Raw genomic sequence first — 17,616 nt, 5'->3', positions numbered from 1 at the left:
AAGGAATATTTTGGGCTTTTTTTTTTTTTTTTTGAGACGGAGTTTTGCTCTTGTCCCCAGGCTGGAGTGCAATGGTGTGATCTTGGCTCACTGCAACTTCCACCTTTTGGGTTCATGGGATTCTCCTGCCTCAGCCTCCTGAGTAGCTGGGATTACAGGCATGCACCAGCACACCCAGCTAATTTTGTATTTTAGTAGAGATGGGGTTTCACCATGTTGGCCAGGCTGGTCTTGAACTCCTGACCTCAAGTGATCAGCCTGCCTTGGCCTCTCAAAATGCTAGGATTACAAGCATGAGCCACCACACCCAGCCCTGTAGTTTCTATTTGTATGGTGTCTGTCTGGTTTTAGTATCAGGATAATACTAGATTCAAAGAATGAGTTGGAAAGTATCCTGTCTCCTCTATATTCTGTAAGAGTTTGTGAATGATTGTTATTATTTACTATGTAAATATTTGGTAGAATTAATCAGTGAAGCCATTTGATTCTGGGTTTTTCACTGTGGGATTATTTTTAAATTACCAATTTAAAATTGGTCAGGCCAGTCACAGTGGCTCACACCTGTAGTCTCAGCACTTTGGGAGGCCAAGGCGGGCAGATCACTGAGGTCAGGAGTTTGAGATCAGCCTGACCAACATGGTGAAACCCTGTCTCTACTAAAAATACAAAAGTTAGCCGGGGTGGTGGCGGACGCCTGTAATCCCAGCTACTTAGGAGGCTGAGGCAGGAGGATCACTTGAACCCGGGAAGCAGAGGTTGCAATGACTCCATCTTAAAAAAATAAAAAAAATTTATAAATTGGATTTATTTACTTGCTGTAGGTCTATGAGTCCATAGATTTTCTATTTATTTTAAGTCAGTTTCAGTAATTTGTGACTCCCTAGGTGTCTACCTGTTCATCTATGTTGCCTAATTTGTTTTTATAAAGTTGCTCATAGTACTTCTTATTAATCCTTTTAATTTCTGTAAGGTTGGTTATGATGTCTCCTCTCTTTTGTTTTTAATTATGACTGAATGTTGAATCTTATTCCTCATTTGAAACAATCATACAAATTTACCCATTTTATCTGTTAATGGGGATAATTATATTAATACAATTTCTATTGATAAACCATCTTTTCATTCCTTGAGTAAGCCCAACTTGGTCATAATATTTACTATAATGTAGGGTTCAATTTCCTTGCATTTAGAATATTTGTATTTATATTCATATTACAGATTTGCCTTTCTTTTTTTTTAATATTATCTTTGTTAAGTTCAAGTATCATGGTCATACTAGTTTTATACATGATGTAAGAATTCCCTTTTCCAGTAATCTGATCAGTTTAATAAAATTAGAATGTTCTCTTATTTGCAGTATTTGGTAGAAGTCACCTGTAAAACGGACAGAACTGCTCTTTTATTAGTACTGTAGGTAGGTTTTAATTCATTTTTTCCCTTTCTTTAATGGCTGTGGCAGAGGTGATATTCAGAATATTTAAATAACAAGCACTGCACGAACACTTGCCAGTCAGAATAGATGGAGATGGCTGTGCTGGAACAGGGTCCTGGAATCGCCATATTGTGTAACGGGGGCTTTTGCTACTGAATCATGGGAAGGTTTTGAGGGAGGTATCTCTAGAAGAGGGGCCTGGGTAGTCAGAGGGTGTCAGAGGGTAACTCAGGGCACTGCCTATTTACAAATTAGTATGGAAGAAGTTCAATCTTTTCACAATGCTTCAGCTGAACCAGTACATATTGGCTAAATATTAGTCCTAGTAATAGTTGTATTTCAGGTTTTCTATTTCTTCCTTTGCCAGTTTTGCTAAGGTGTATTTTTTAGTAAACTGCCTATTTCATCAAAGTTTTCAAGTATATAGGGAATAAAGCTCATCTATCATCTTATTCTATATTGTTGTCTCCTTTTTTGTTGCTGATATTAGTTATTTTTGTCTTTTTTCTCTTGATGAATCTTGCCAGAGAATTGCCTATTCAATTAGCTTTTTTAAAAGAGCAGGCTTTTAAAAATCCTCTATTATATTTTCATTTTTAACATCATCAGTTTTGTGCTTTTACACTTATCATTTCCATACATCTACTTTCATTGGATTTATCCTTTTACTTTTTTCCAGTTTTTTGAGTAAGATGCTTAGTTCATTAGTTTTCAACCTGTCTTCAGTATGATCTCTTCTTTGATTCATAAATTATTTAAAAGCAAGTTTATAAGTCTCTAAACATGAGAATTTTTAATTAATAACTAAATGATACTAAGAACAGGGAAAATGGTTTGTGTGATAATAGTTCTTGGGTACCAGCTGAAACCTACTTTGTAGTTCAGTACATGCTCAATTTTTGTACCTGTTCTAAGTTTGCTTCAGAGGATATTTTTACTAGTTGTTGGGAGCGGAATTCTAAATATGTGTAATACATCAAGCTTATTAATAATATTTAAATCTTCCACAGCCTTATCCATTTTTCTTTGTTTGTTGTTGTTGTTTAGACAGAATCTCACTCTGTCACCCAGGCTGGCTTACTGCAACCTCCGCCTCCCAGGTTCAAGCGATTCTCCTGCCTCAGTCTCCCAAGTAGCTGGGATTACAGGTGTGTGCCACTAGGCCCTGCTAATTTTTGTGTTTTAGTTGTTGTTGTTGTTGTTGTTATTGTTTTGAGACAGAGTCTCACTCTGTGGCCCAGGCTGGAGTACAGTGGCACAATCTCGGCTCACTGCAACCTCCACCTCTTGGATTCAAGTGATTCTCCTGCCTCAGCCTCCCAAGTAGCTGGGATTACAGGCGCCAGCCACCACGCCTGGCTAATTTTTGTATTTTTAGTAGAGATGGGGTTTTGCCATGCTGGCCAGGCTGGTCTTGAACCCCTGACCTCAGGTGATCCACCCACCTCGGCCTTCCAAAGTGCTGGGATTACAGGTGTGAGCCACCACACCTGGCCTAATTTTTGTATTCTTAGTAGAGACAGAGTTTCACCATGTTGGCCAGGCTGGTTTCCTGACCTCAAGTCATCCACCCACCTCAGCCTCCCAAAGTGCTGGGATTACAGGCGTGAGCCACCACGCCCGGCCCATTTTTGTCTAATCTATTAGTAAATGAGAGAATGCTGTTAATATTTTCCACTGAGATAGAGATTTCTCACTTTTTTCTTGTAATTCTCTCCACTTTTGCTTTTATATTTTATGGTATGTTTTAGGTGCATACAAGCTTTTATATTTTAGTGAAATTAATCTTTTGTTATAGTACCTTTTATCAATAATGCTTTTGCCTTAAACTTTATTTTGTCTGCTATTAATGTAGCTACAATTGTTTTGTCTTTGATGTATAATTCTGTTTGTTTTTTCTCATCCTTTTCCTTTCAACTTTTCTGGGTATGTTTTAACTGTGTCCCTTACAAAGAAAATACAGCTCTGTTTTATTTTTAATCTAATCTAACACTGTCTATTTTTAACTGGACAGTTTAGTCCATATATGTTTATCACAATTATTAATATTTGGATTGAAGCTTAGGTTATCTGCCTACCAGTTTTATGCTTTGTGAAATAACAAATATATTTTTCCTGAAATTAAGGAAATTTATTTTATAAGCCAGTTTTCATCATGAACTATACAACTTGGTCTCCTTCCTGTATAATTTTCTCCAACATTTTTAGTTGCAGTATATGACTAGTTTTGTGCTTCTTAACTTATCTTTTCTTTTAAATAATTCTCTTTTTTCCTTCCCTTCTCTGCTTCTATGGGATTCATCATGTTTTATTAGTTTTTTACCCTCTACTAATTTGGAAGTTATCATTTATGTTTCTATTCAAATTTTATTTCTAAATTTTAGTAAACAAATTCATTTAGTAGGTATGCTTGTCTTTGTCTAAAGATAACCAATAGTTTTGTCTTCCACTCAAAAGAGTATGGGTAGCTACAAATCTCTAAGAATAGCCCCTCTCTTTTACATATGACCTCTAAAAGAATATTCCAAAAATGATGGCCACACACAGTGGCTCATGCCTGTAATCCTTGTACTTTGGGAGCTGAGGCAGGAGGATCACTTGAGCCCAGGAGTTCAAGACCAGCCTGGGCAGCATAGGGAGACCCCGTCTCTACAAAAATTAAAAAATTCGGTGGGCATGGTGGCACATGCCTATAGTCCTAGCTACTCAGGAGTCTGAGGCAGGAGGATCACTTAAGCCTAGGAGATCCAGGCTGCAGTGAGCTGTGACCGCACCACTGCACTACAGCCTGGGTGACAATGCGAGACCCTGTCTCAAAACAACAACAAAAACAAATACACACAGGAATGATCATGGTGTGTTTACTGTATTATCATTTCACCATGGCTAGCAAAGCAGGCATGTTTCAATTATTTTTCAAACTTCAACTCTTTAAGTATCAATTTCTTTAAAAGGAGACATTTTGTTGGAATGTTTCACAACAGAGGCATAACTGGCATTTTAGGTGGGACAACTAGTCCACTCTGCACACTGACCTGTGTACTGCAGGATGTTTAGAAACTCTGGTCCTTGCCGACTAAATGCTAGTAGATAGCTCTTTTCCCCCATAGTGACAACCAAAACTGCCCCATGCTTTATTTCTAAACATTCCCTTTGAGATCAGTACCACTCCAAATGAGAACTACTCTTTTAATGCATGAAAACAAAGAACAAAAATTACAAAATAAATATATGTAGAATTGAAGGAAGAAAAGTGAGAAACAGTTTAGTTTCGCAGGAGAAATAACAAAATATTTTCCTTAAATTCAGAAAACTCTTTTTATAAGCCAGTTTTCATCATTAACTATACTACTTGGTCTTCTTCCTGTATCATTTTCTCCTAAAATTTTCAGTTGCAGTATATGAGTAAGTACAATTAACGATATCATCACTTTTTGGTTGTTTTTCCTAAAGCCAGTTTCTTTCTTGAGGCTAGGACAGAACACTGAATTTGTTCACCATCTTTAAAAAAATGTTTTTGTTCATAATCCTAACATGGTCTCCTATTCACAAACCTGTTAGTGTCCCAAATAATGACATTTCCATCAAATCCTGATGTTACTAAGAGTCTTGTATTAGTATCATATTCGATGTTCTTCACCCAGCTAGTGTGACCATGTAAAGTGCATACTTTGGTGTTCAATTTTCTCAGATCCCATAGTGCTATTGTAGTGTCATCAGAGCAGGTAGCAAACAGCCGGTTATCAAGAAATCTATAAAAGCAGAAAAACAAAACCCTGGTTCATTTAATCTCTTTTTAAAGGAAAATTGATTTGAGAAACAGTCACTATATTACCTAGTCAAGAAAGAAAGAAAAAAAGGACTACATACTCACTATATAAACCCAATGACTCTGATATACTATAAAAAGTATACTTTGCATAATTACAGAGCCAGGATACTATGATTTAATGACAGTCACATTGCAATTGGATCCATTTGCTTTAAATTACTGATTTTTATTTGAAATTGGAAATGGGGTAAGTGTTTGGAAAACAGTGACAGAAGGGAAAAAAAGAACTTCAGAATCTCTATAGGAAACAAAAATGATGAGAGAGAATTTAATAGGAGATAGAGGAAGTTTTGAAGATTTGATTGCCGAGAGGGACACATTACACGTAATCAAAATCATGAGAAATATTTGCTCTGCCTTGAACATCTTTTCTATTTAGAACACATTTACACACAAAATTGATGTAAAATTGCCATTTTAAAATCTTTTAACTCAAAGGTATTTCCCAAATAATCTTTTAGCAACATTTTATTAGGACCAGTCAAGATTACAAAATAAGACTTAAAATACTATATAATTCACACTTTTTATTATTTTACACTAACTTCTCAATCCTTAGTGAGAATATATTTAATACAAATGCTTAAAAAATAAACTACTATTCACACTTGAATTTTTGTTTAACATTAGGATGCTTTCTGTAATACATGCTGTTATCCTAATCTCTTACCGAAGAAATGAATTCTGGTGCTTCTTCCAAGATAAATTTACATATAATTGTCAGAAATCAACCTCAATATCCACAAATACCATAACGACTCTCCTAAAATTGATCATGGTTTTCAAATACCAGGCGTTTACACAGGTTGTTTCTGCTACCTGAAACAAGCTTCCTCCTGCCCCTGGATCTGGCTAATTCTTGCTTTCTTTTAAATACCATCATGTGTCGCTTAATGATGGAATACATTCTGAGAAATGTGTCCTTAGGTGATTTTGTTGTTGTGTGAACATCATAGAATGAACTTACACAAACCTAGATGGAACACACTGAGGTTATATGGTATATATGGTATGTAGCCTATCACTCATAGGCTACAAATGTGCACAGCATGTTACCGTACTAAATACTGTAGGCAACTGTAAGACAATTGTAAGTATTTGTATATTGAAAGATAGAAAAAAATACAGTGAAAGTACTGTATAAAAGATTTAAAATGTTACACCTGTATAGGGCACTTACCATGAATGGAGCTTGCAGGAGTGGGAGTTGCTCTGGGTGGGTCAGTGAGTGAGGGGTGAGTCAGTGTGAAGGCCTAGGGCATTACTGTCCATTACTGTAGACATTATAAACACTGTACACTTAGGCTACACTAAATTTATTTAAAACTTTTTCTTCAGTAATAAATTAACCTTAGATTACTATAACTTTTTTTACTTAATGAATTTTTAATTTTTTAAACTTTTGACTCTTTTGTAATAACAGCTTAAACACAAACACATTGTACAACTGTACAAAACTATGTTCTTTCTTTATATCCTTATTTTATAAACTTTTTTCTATTAAAATGTTTACTTTTTAAACTTTTTTGTTAAAAACAAAGACACACATTAGCCTAGCCCTACACAGGGTAAAAATCATCAGTATCACTGTCTTTCACCTCCACATCTTGCCCCACTGGGCAATAACAGGAACAGAGCTGTCATCTCCTGATAACAATGGCTTCTTCTGGAATACCTCCTGAAGAACCTCCCTAAGGCTGTTTTACAGTTTACTTTTTTTTTTTAAAGTAGGAGTACATTCTAAAATAACAATAAAAGTATAACACAGTATTAGGCAATAGGAATTTTTCAGCTCCATTATAATCTTCTGGAACCACTGTTGTATATGATGTCACTCACTGAAATGTTGTTATGTGGCATATAACTATATTCAGCTGTTATCCCCTCCAGGAAGCCTTTCCTGTTTAACCAGTCTGGTAGACCTACCAATTCTCTGAGCTCCCAAAGCATTCTGGGAGTTTCTATCATAATACTTAATATTATACTGTTGGTGAAACCCCGTCTCTACTAAAAATACAAAAAATTAGCCGGGCGTGGTGGCGAGCGCCTGTAATCCCAGCCACTGGGAGGCTGAGGCAGGAGAATGGCGTGAACCCAGGAGGCAGAGCTTGCAGTGAGCCCAGATGGCACCACTGCACTCCTGCCTGGGCAACAGGGTGAGACTCCATCTCAAAAAAAAAAAAAAATTATATTGTAAGGAACAACTTTACTATAAACTCCTTGAAGGCAGAAGGAACCTGTCTGCCTCGGGTCATGGTTAGATCTGCAGTATACAATACACATGGTGCCAGACACATACACACTCAACAAATACTTATAAAATAAACGAAAGAGGAGTTCACTGCCTAGCAGAAAAGACAATGTAACTACATAATTACACAAAATAATTGTGTGGAATAAGCAAAGAGGGTGGTTGGGAAAGATTTCATGATGTTATCATTTGAACTGAATAAAAGATGAGCAGGAACTCCCTAAGTGGCCGGGGGTAAGCAAAGGTACACAGGCATGTAAGCGGATGGTGCCCTCTGAGAAGCAGTGTTAGGAATGCTGTGTATGGGAAAGTAGAGATGACTAGGGAGTACATTATGGATTTATTCTATGGTGATTCCCAGTAACTATTTTTTAATTATAAAAATACATTTCTTGGCCAGGCGTGGTTGCTCATGCCTATAATCCCAACACTTCGGAAGGCCAAGATGGATGGATCGCTTGAGCTCAGGAGTTTGAGACCAGCCTGGGCAACATGACAAAACCCCATCTCTTATTTTAAAAATAACAATAACAAAAAACATTTCTTTTTTTTTTTTTTTTTTTTTGAGACGGAGTCTGGCGCTCTGTCGCCCAGGCTGGAGTGCAGTGGCCGGATCTCAGCTCACTGCAAGCTTCGCCTCCTGGGTTTACGCCATTCTCCTGCCTCAGCTTCCCGAGTAGCTGGGACTACAGGCGCCCGCCACCTCGCCTGGCTAGTGTTTTTGTATTTTTTAGTAGAGACGGGGTTTCACCATGTTAGCCAGGATGGTCTCGATCTCCTGACCTCGTGATCCGCCCGTCTCGGCCTCCCAAAGTGCTGGGATTACAGGCTTGAGCCACCGCGCCCGGCCAACAAAAAACATTTCTATTGAAAATATTTTTAATGAAAAAAAAATCCATCACCAAAAATAACCAGTTTATTGATGTTTAGCTTAATTTCTATGTTTTAAACCTAATATTATCTCAAAAACATATTGCCATGTTATTAAAGATTTATTGACAAAATCATTTTTAATGGCTGAATAGTGTTCACTGTATGAAGAAACTGAAATCTTTTTTCTTTTCTTTAAAAATATTTTTTTTTTGGAGACAGAGTCACGCTCTATCCCCCAGGTGCGCACTGCAACCTCTACCTCCTGGATTCAAGTGATTCTCATGCCTTAGCTTCCAGAGTAGCTGGGATTACAGGCACCCGCCACGACGCCCGGCTAATTTTTGTATTTTTAGTAGAGACGGGTTTCGTCAGGTTGGTCAGGCTGGTCACAAATTCCTGACCTCAGGTGATCCACCTGCCTCAGCCTCCCAAAGTGCTGGGATTACAGGCGTGAGCTACCGTGCCCGGCTTCTTTTTAAAATGAATATGCAATTTTTGGGTGTTTGGATTGCTTACAATTTTTTACTACTAAAAAACACTAAGATGAGCATACTTACAGCCAAATATTAATCACATCCCTATTTATGTCTCTAAGTATATTCCCAGAAAAACATACTGCTAAGTAAAATGGGATTTGTTTGTAATGTAAGTTTTTTTAAATATAGCCAAATTGTCCTCCAGAAAAACATACCAATATGAGTTCCATCAGCAGTTAGGAGAGTGTCCACTTTTCCAAATCCTTGCCACATAGGTCTTTAAAAAAACTTTCTCCTAAGTGCTAGGAAAAAATATCATCTTGTTTTAAGTTGAAACTTTTATTTTAGTAAAGTTGAAACTTTTCACATTTATTAGAAAGATATATTTCTTTGCTGTTCATGTTCCTTGCTGATTTTACAACTGCAATATTATTTTAATTACTGTGTTGTAAAAAAAATCTTTAAAGATAATATATCAGTTTTTCAAATACTGTGCATTGTATATATTTTCCACATATTTCTTTTATATGGTTTACGTTTTCTCACCATATCAAAATTTTAATTTTTTTTTTCTTGAGACAAGGTCTTGCTCTGTTGCCCAGGCTGGAGTGCAGTGATGATTATGGCTCACCACAGCCTTGACCTCCCAGACTCAAGCAACCCTCCTTGTCTCAGTCTCCTGAGTAGCTGGGACTATGGGCACAAGCCACCATGCCCAGCTAATCAAAATTTTAATTCTTATATTGTCAAGTCCATTTTTCCCTTATAGGTTTACCTTTACTGATAATGTGTTGTTGTTGTTGTTGTTTTGAGACTGAGTTTAGCTGCTGTTGCCCAGGCTGGAGTGCAATGGCGTGATCTCAGCTCACTGCAATCTCCGCCTCCCGGGTTCAAGCGATTCTCCTGCTTGAGCCTCCTGAGTAGCTGAGATTACAGGCGCCCGCCACCACGCCCAGGTAATCTTTTTTTGGGCGGGGCAGAGTCTCACTCTTGTCTCCCAGGCTGGAGTGCAGTGGCACGATCTCGGCTCACTGCAACCTCCAGCTTCCGGGTTCATGCCATTCTCCTGCTTCAGCCTCCCAAGTAGCTGAGATTACAGGCGCCCGCCATCACGCCCGCCTAATTTTTGTATTTTCAGTAGAGACGGGGTTTCACCATTTTGGCCAGGCTGGTCTCAAACTTCGGGCATCAAATGATCTATCTCCCTGCCTCAGCCTCCCAAAGTGCTGGGATTACAGGAATGAGCCACCACGCCCGGTTCCTGCTAATTTTCTTTACATTTTTAGTAGAGACAGGGTTTCAACATGTTGGCCAAGCTGGTTTTGAACTCCTGACCTCAACTGATCTGCCCCTTCGACCTCCCAAAGTGCTAGGATTACAGGTGTGAACCACTGCGCTCAGCCCTGATGATGCTTTCTAAAGTAAAACTAGTTAAATGACTTCCATACTTGACAGAAATTACGTGACTGAGACTGGGCACAGTGGCTCTCACCCATAATCCCAGCACTTTGGGAGGCCGAGGCCAGCTGATCACTTGAATTCAAGAGTTTTGAGACGAGCCTGGGCAACATGGTGAGAACTCATCTCTACGAAAAATATAAAAATTAGCCAGGTGTGGTGGCACGCACCTGTAGTCCCATCTGCTCAGGAGGCTGAGGCAAGAGAATCGCTTGAGCTAGGGAGACAGAGGTTGCAGTGAGTCGAGATAGCACCACTGCACTCCACCCTGGGTGACATGAGGGAAACGCTGTCTCAAAAAAAAAAAAAAAAAAAAAAAAATTACATGATTGAGAAAAATACATGCAAAAAATATTTTCTAAAAGACTACTGGAAAGTTAAAGTTTTAAAATAAATTGAGCATACTCATACTTTTGAAAAGTTTTTTAAAAATAACAAAGATATTTTATTCAGTCTACAGAAAATACTTAATGCACGGATGGATTTAAAACCCCAATGGGGTTATATTGCTGCAGGCCACAGTGGTCTGAGAGTCTTAAGGAGGAGAGATTATTAGAATGAGAGTTTCAGAAAGGTCTCTGAACTAGCTAGATTTCCAGACTGTTGGACTTTCATAAAAAATAAAAGGGGACTAGCTTTTAATTTTGTTAATAAGGTCATTTAAAAAACGATAATTGNACTCATACTTTTGAAAAGTTTTTTAAAAATAACAAAGATATTTTATTCAGTCTACAGAAAATACTTAATGCACGGATGGATTTAAAACCCCAATGGGGTTATATTGCTGCAGGCCACAGTGGTCTGAGAGTCTTAAGGAGGAGAGATTATTAGAATGAGAGTTTCAGAAAGGTCTCTGAACTAGCTAGATTTCCAGACTGTTGGACTTTCATAAAAAATAAAAAGGGGGACTAGCTTTTTAATTTTTGTTAATAAGGTCATTTAAAAAACGATAATTGTTGCATGAAAGGATATTTTAATACCAAAAGTATAGAAAAATATAAAGTTGGAATAAAAGTGAATAATTTTGAAATGAATAAGTTTAATGAGAAATTTAATACTCTGACTTTAATTGGCTCATTTTCACCTCAAAATATTACTTGTTAAAAACTTTGCGGCCGGGCGCGGTGGCTCAAGCCTGTAATCCCAGCACTTTGGGAGGCCGAGACGGGCGGATCACAAGGTCAGGAGATCGAGACCATCCTGGCGAACACAGTGAAACCCCGTCTCTACTAAAATACAAAAAACTAGCCGGGTGAGGTGGCGGGCGCCTGTAGTCCCAGCTACTTGGGAGGCTGAGGCAGGAAAATGGCGGGAACCTGGGAGGCGAAGCTTGCAGTGAGCTGAGATCCGGCCACTGCACTCCAGCCTGAGCGACAGAGCAAGACTCCGCCTCAAAAAAAAAAAAAAAAAAAACTTTGATATTGGAAGTTGCTGTTTAGTAAAATATAAATTTGAAAAATGATGGCTGGGCACAGTGGCTCACGCCTGTAATTCCAGCACTTTGGGAGGCCAACAAGAGTGGATCTCCTGAGCTCGAGTTTGAGACTAGACTGGGCAACATGATGTAACCCGTGTCTACTAAAAATACAAAAACTAGCCAGGTGTGATGATGCATGCCTGTAATATCAGCTACTTGGGAGGCTGACGCAGGAGAATCGCTTGAGCTGGCAGGGCGGAGGCTGCAGTGAGCCGAGATCGTGCCACTGCACTCCAGCCTGGGCAGCAAAGCAAACAAAAAAAACTTTGGTATTGGAAAAATCACTGATAAAGAGAAAAAAAAATGTAGAATATTAAGAATGTACACTAGGAGATAAATTAAAGCATCCAGAACAATTTTTATCCCAAAATCAACAGATGCAAAGAATGTAGCATTAGACAAATCCTTGGATATGTGGGCCTTGTCCTCTCAAAATAAAACTTAGTCTAGCTTAATAAGTTAATAATTGTAAAATATTTATAACTCCACAGACCCCAATAAATAGGAGAAAACCCTTCAAACACACTGAAATCTATGTCTCTGAATCACAGAACTCCAAATGTCCCCATCAAACCCCAACATACATGACTGTAACAGCTATGGGTAAGATGATATCTGGACAAATTCACGGTCTTCATTGTCAGAGGATATGGTAAAGGATAAAAGAAACTGAAAGTGAATTCTATTAAAACAGGTACCATTTCATTGTATAAATGAAAGTGTTGTTGAGTCTATATCTTAAAAAAATATTAAACAAAAACTCATGAAAATAAACATTTTCCTGTTTATTTAACTACAGATGATCCCCAACTTATAATTGTTCAACTAACAATTTTTTGACTTTATGATGTTTATCTGGGTATTAAATGCATTTTGACTTCCAGTTGGGAGATAATCCCATCAGAAGTTGAAGAGTATCTGCATATGCAAATTCTCAGAACAAGAATAAATTAAATGTTTGGCATTTTTTACATAATCTTCCCAATGAAATTATGATAGCAGAATATGACATCCTTACTTCATATTTGAATTTGTAGTATCAAAAAGAGGGTCATTGCAGCTCACGCCTGTAGTCCCAACACTTTGGGAGGCTGAGCCAGGTGGATTGCTTGAGGTCAGGAGTTCAAGACCAGCCCCGGCAGCATAGAGAAACCCTGTCTCTACAAAAGATTAGCCAAGCCTGTAGTCCCAGCTATTGAGAGGCTGAGGCAGGAGAACTGCTTGAGCCCAGGAGGCAGAAGTTGCACTGAGCCATGATCGTGCCACTGCACACCAGCCTAGCCTGGGTAACAGAGCAAGACCCTGTCTCAAAACAAAACAAAACAAAACCCAAAACAGAGAGTCATTTCTATATAAACATTCAAGGGCCTCATCAATTTTCCCAAGAGCCTTTTTCCTTAGTCCTGTGAGATATTCACATAATGCTTTGAGGTCTCTATCGTGTCATAATTGATGTCATTTTCTTTTATCAAATTGATCACTACTCTAACTCTATGATATCATTATCTGCCAGTGATTTTATATTACTTGACCAGTTCTCTAACATAATTTTCAGGGTTTTGCAAAATTCTACATCCTTTGTAAGATAAGAAATTTCATGTTCCCACTGACGCAGCCCTACATTTGCATTATATAGTTTGACATTTAACAATAAGCAGCAAACCAACAAAGACAGTGGGAGGGAGAAATAGATCCTGGGATACATTTAAATGGGTATTAATTTTTTTTTTTGAGACGGAGTCTCGCTCTTGTTGCCCAGGCTAGCGTGCAATGGCATGATCTCAGCTCACTGCAGCCTCCACCTCCTGGGTTCAAGCGATTCTCATGCCTCAGCCTCCCGAGTAGCTGGGATTACAGGCGTCCACCACCATGCCCTGCTAATTTTTGTATTTTTAGTAGAGATGGGCTTTCAACATGTTGGCCAGCATGGTCTCGAACTCCTGACTTCAGGTGATCTGCCCACCTTGGCCTCAAAGTGCTGGGATTACAGACGTGAGCTACCTAAATGGGTACTAATTATTATTTTTTTTTTTCAGATGGAGTTTTGCTCTTGTTGCCCAGGCTGGAGTGCAATGGCGCGATCTTGGCTCACTGCAATCTCCACCTCCCGGGTTCAAGCGATTCTCCTGCCTCAGCCTCCTGAGTAGCTGGGATTACAGGTGCCCGCCACCATGCCCGGCTAAATGGGTACTAATTTTTTAAATGTAATATCACTAAATAAATATTCTTATGATGACCTCAGGGCTTCTCCCTGCAACTTCATAATTGGGGGGACCTATATCTTTTTTTTTTTTTTTTTTGAGATGGAGTCTCGCTCTGTCACCCAGGCTGGAGTGTAGTGGCATGATCTTGGGTCACTGCAACCTCCGCCTCCCGGGTTCAAGCAATTATCTGCCTCAGCCTCCCGAGTAGCTGGGAGTACAGGTGCCCGCCATCAGACCCGGCTAATGATTATTAAATGAGCTCTGAATCCATATACAGATCCCTCAGGAATGAGAAGTAAGCCTGTATAATGGTTTAAGTATTTAAATTATAGACTTGTCCCACTACTTTCCCAAAATATGAACAGAAAATATTCTCCATAACTATCAATGTTTTTATTTTTTTATTTTACAAGATAATAAGCAAACTACAAAACTAAGAAATGAACTAGAAGATATTACCAAGTATGTACAAAATGACTATCTAGAACCAAACCAGAAAATGCATGCCCGTATCTCTGAACAATACAGTGAGGTGATCTAATGGAACTGAGTATGAATTCCAGCTCTACCACTTACTATATCTAAGAACTTGGGCAAATCTCTTTATTTGAGTTATAGTTTCTTTATTCCTTAAATAGCTACAATATCTGTCTCACAGAGGGATACTGTAAGGATTAAGTAATGTATAAAAAGTGCTTCACAGAAGGTTTGACACATAGAAAGCATTCAAACAATGGAAGTTAGTATTATTAATAAATAATGCACATTTAAGCTCATGCACCGAAGACTCTTCAGATTCTCACTCAAAACTCTTTTTTTTTTTTTTTTTTCCTGAGACAGAGTCTTGCTCTATTGCCCAGGCTGGAGTGCAGTGTTGCGATCTCGGTTCACTGCAACCTCTGCCTCCTGGGTCCAAGCGAGTCTCCTGCCTCCCGAGTAGCTGGGACTACAGGCATGTGCCACCACGCCCAGCTAATTTTTGTATTTTTAGTAGAGACTGGGTTTCACCATGTTAGCCAGGCTGGTCTGGAACTCCTGACCTCAGGCAATCTGCCCACTTCGGCCTCCCAAAATGCTGGGATTACAGGCGTGAGCCACTGCACCCAGCCAAAACTCTTAAGTTATGTATACATGTAAACGAGCTTCAAAATCGATTTCTCTAATCAACAGATCAGAAGAAGCAGATTCAAATTTGTAGGTATGAGTTGCTATGGCAGGCACACTAGCAGCAGCAAATGAAGGCTAACATTGATAAAGAATACATTCTAATAGCAGATTAGTCAAAGGTCGTTTTGAGTAAAGGCAAACAACTTTGCACAAGTCTTATCTTTCTGAGATAAGAAATTTTTAAATTATAAAATATTAGCAACATAGAGAAAACTATGAAAAATGTAACAAACATCTGGGATACCACTCAGCTTTATCAACTTTAACATTTTATCTTTCACATATTTTTGAACATTACAAACACAGTTGAAGTGCCTTGTATATCCCTCCCCAATCCCTTCCCTTCTCTTCCTCCCCAGGGGGAACCACTATCCAAAATTTGTTGTTATTCTGATATAAATTTTTAATACCATGAATTCATATGTATATAACCATAAACACTTTATAGTATTGTTTTGCATTCAGTTTTTTCTCTGTAAATGTTGAATAAGCACCCACCATATGCTAGGCATAATTCTAGATGCTGGAATAGAGCACAGAACAAATACATGCCCTCACCAAGCTTATGTTTGTAATGTTTTCAAATTTTATGTAAATGGTATCACACTATAAAGCTCATTCTACATTTTTCTTTTCTACTTCAACTTTAAATTTCTGAGATGTGTAGCAGATGCTGATGCTTTTAGTTCATTTATCTTAACTGATGTATAGTATTTCATTATATAAATACACCAGAATTTATCTATTAATTTCCTCTTGATAGACATTCAAGTTGTTTCCAACTTCTGTCTATTACAAACAATGCTATAATGAATCTTCTTTATACACCTCCATGTCTACATTTGCATTAATTTCTTTCTTCTTCTTCTTTATTCTTTTTTTAAGAGACAGGGTCTTGCTCTGTCACCCAGACCGGAATGCAGTGGTGCAATCATGGCTCCCTAAAGCCTCGAACTCCTGGGCTCAAGCAATCCTCCTAAGCTTTCCAAGTAGTTGGGACTATAGGCACATGCAACCACACCTGGCTAATTTTTAAATTTTTTGTAGAGACGGAGTCTCACTATGTTGCCCAGGCTGGTCTTGAACTCCTGCCCTCCAGTGATTCTCCCACCTCAGCCTCCCAAAATGCTTGGATTACAGGTATGAGCCACCATGCCCAGCCTGCATTAATTATTTAAAAAAACATTAATCTTCAACTTTACCATATATGGCTAAACTGCCCTTCAAAATAATGTTACAAATTTATACTTCATCAGTAATATCTAAGAGTGCCTATTTCTCAACATTTTGCTGCCAAGAGAAATACCAAGTATTTTTCTGCCAATTCTTGGTATTTATTGTTATTTTTATTTGCACATCCATAATAAATAAGCTTGAACATCTTTCTGTAGTTATTGCTCATTATTGTTTTTTATTTTTTATTTTTTTTGAGACAGAGTTTTGCTCTTGTTGCCCAGGGTGGAGTGCAATGGCGCTGTCTCGGCTCACTGTAACCTCCGCTTCCCGGGTTCAAGCGATTCTCCTGCCTCAGCCTCCTGAGTAGCTGGGACTACAGGCATGCGCCACTATGCCTGGCTAATTTTTGTATTTTTAGTAGAGACGGGGTTTCTCCATGTTGGTCAGGCTGATCTCAAACTCCCAACCTCAGGTGAACCGCCCACCTTGGCCTCCCAAAGTGCTGGGATTACAGGCATGAGCCACAGTGCCCGGCCTGTTCATTGTAGTTTATCTTACGTGATTCTCTGCCACTTTTGCTAAAAGATAATATATATTATTATCTTATATACGAATACTTTTTTGGTTATGTACATTGAAAGTAACTTCTCCCACCAATTATAGCCTATCTTCTCACATTGTTATGATGCATTTGGTTACAATGAAGTTTAAAATTTTTATGCAGTTGAACTGATCAATCCTTAATGATTTATGCTTTTTGTATCTAAAAAACATCCTTTCTTACACTTAGAACACAAGTATAATCTATACTTTCTCCTAAAACTTTAAAGGTTTGCTTTTATAATTAGATCTTTAATATAACTGGAAGTTATTTTCACTTATGGTGTGAAGTAGAGATCTAATTTTATTCTATTTTTTCATATATATAGCCAAACCTCTCTTTTCCATTTCCACCCCCCACTGATTCATAATGCCCCTGCTATCATATACAACATTTTTATAGATACATAGGTCTGTTTCTGGGATACTCCACTATCACTTAATCTACTCCTGTTTTAAGACTACATACTGTAGGCATGCACCACCATGCCTGGCTCTTGCTGTTCTATATAAGTTTTAAAATCAAATTTTATGAAAAACTCTGTTGGTATTTTAACTAAAACTACACTGAATTTATAGAATAATTTGGGGAGAATCAACTTCTTTATGATACTGACTTTTTGCATCCAGAAAAGATTTGAATTTGTTTGGTTTCCTTTTTTTTTTTTTT

At 38.1% G+C, this 17,616-nt stretch overlaps 1 protein-coding gene and 1 long non-coding RNA gene across 4 annotated transcripts in view; one reads left to right on the top strand and one right to left on the bottom strand.

Annotated features, from left to right (window-relative positions):
* The window catches only part of LOC108516208 (uncharacterized), a 56,729-nt gene extending 54,870 nt beyond the window's left edge, over positions 1-1,859 (top strand). Inside the window, exon 4 of one of the 3 annotated variants that reach the window (XR_001881739.1) lies at positions 1,358-1,859. This is a non-coding gene — a long non-coding RNA (uncharacterized LOC108516208). The remainder of the gene's footprint in view (positions 1-1,357) is intronic. The other 2 variants (XR_001881738.1, XR_001881737.1) reach the window with 2 other exon arrangements.
* Positions 1-17,616, bottom strand: part of DCAF10 (DDB1 and CUL4 associated factor 10) — a 60,948-nt gene that overhangs the window by 14,891 nt on the left and 28,441 nt on the right. The window contains 1 exon segment of the mRNA XM_017853538.1: positions 4,987-5,184. Within this exon segment, the coding sequence (XP_017709027.1) occupies positions 4,987-5,184 (198 nt within the window).

The sequence above is a fragment of the Rhinopithecus bieti genome, unplaced genomic scaffold (genome assembly GCF_001698545.2).
Source record: "Rhinopithecus bieti isolate Rb0 unplaced genomic scaffold, ASM169854v2 scaffold_36417, whole genome shotgun sequence".
In the NCBI taxonomy this organism is placed as follows: domain Eukaryota; kingdom Metazoa; phylum Chordata; class Mammalia; order Primates; family Cercopithecidae; genus Rhinopithecus; species Rhinopithecus bieti.
This window is presented reverse-complemented; position numbering and strand designations above follow the sequence as displayed.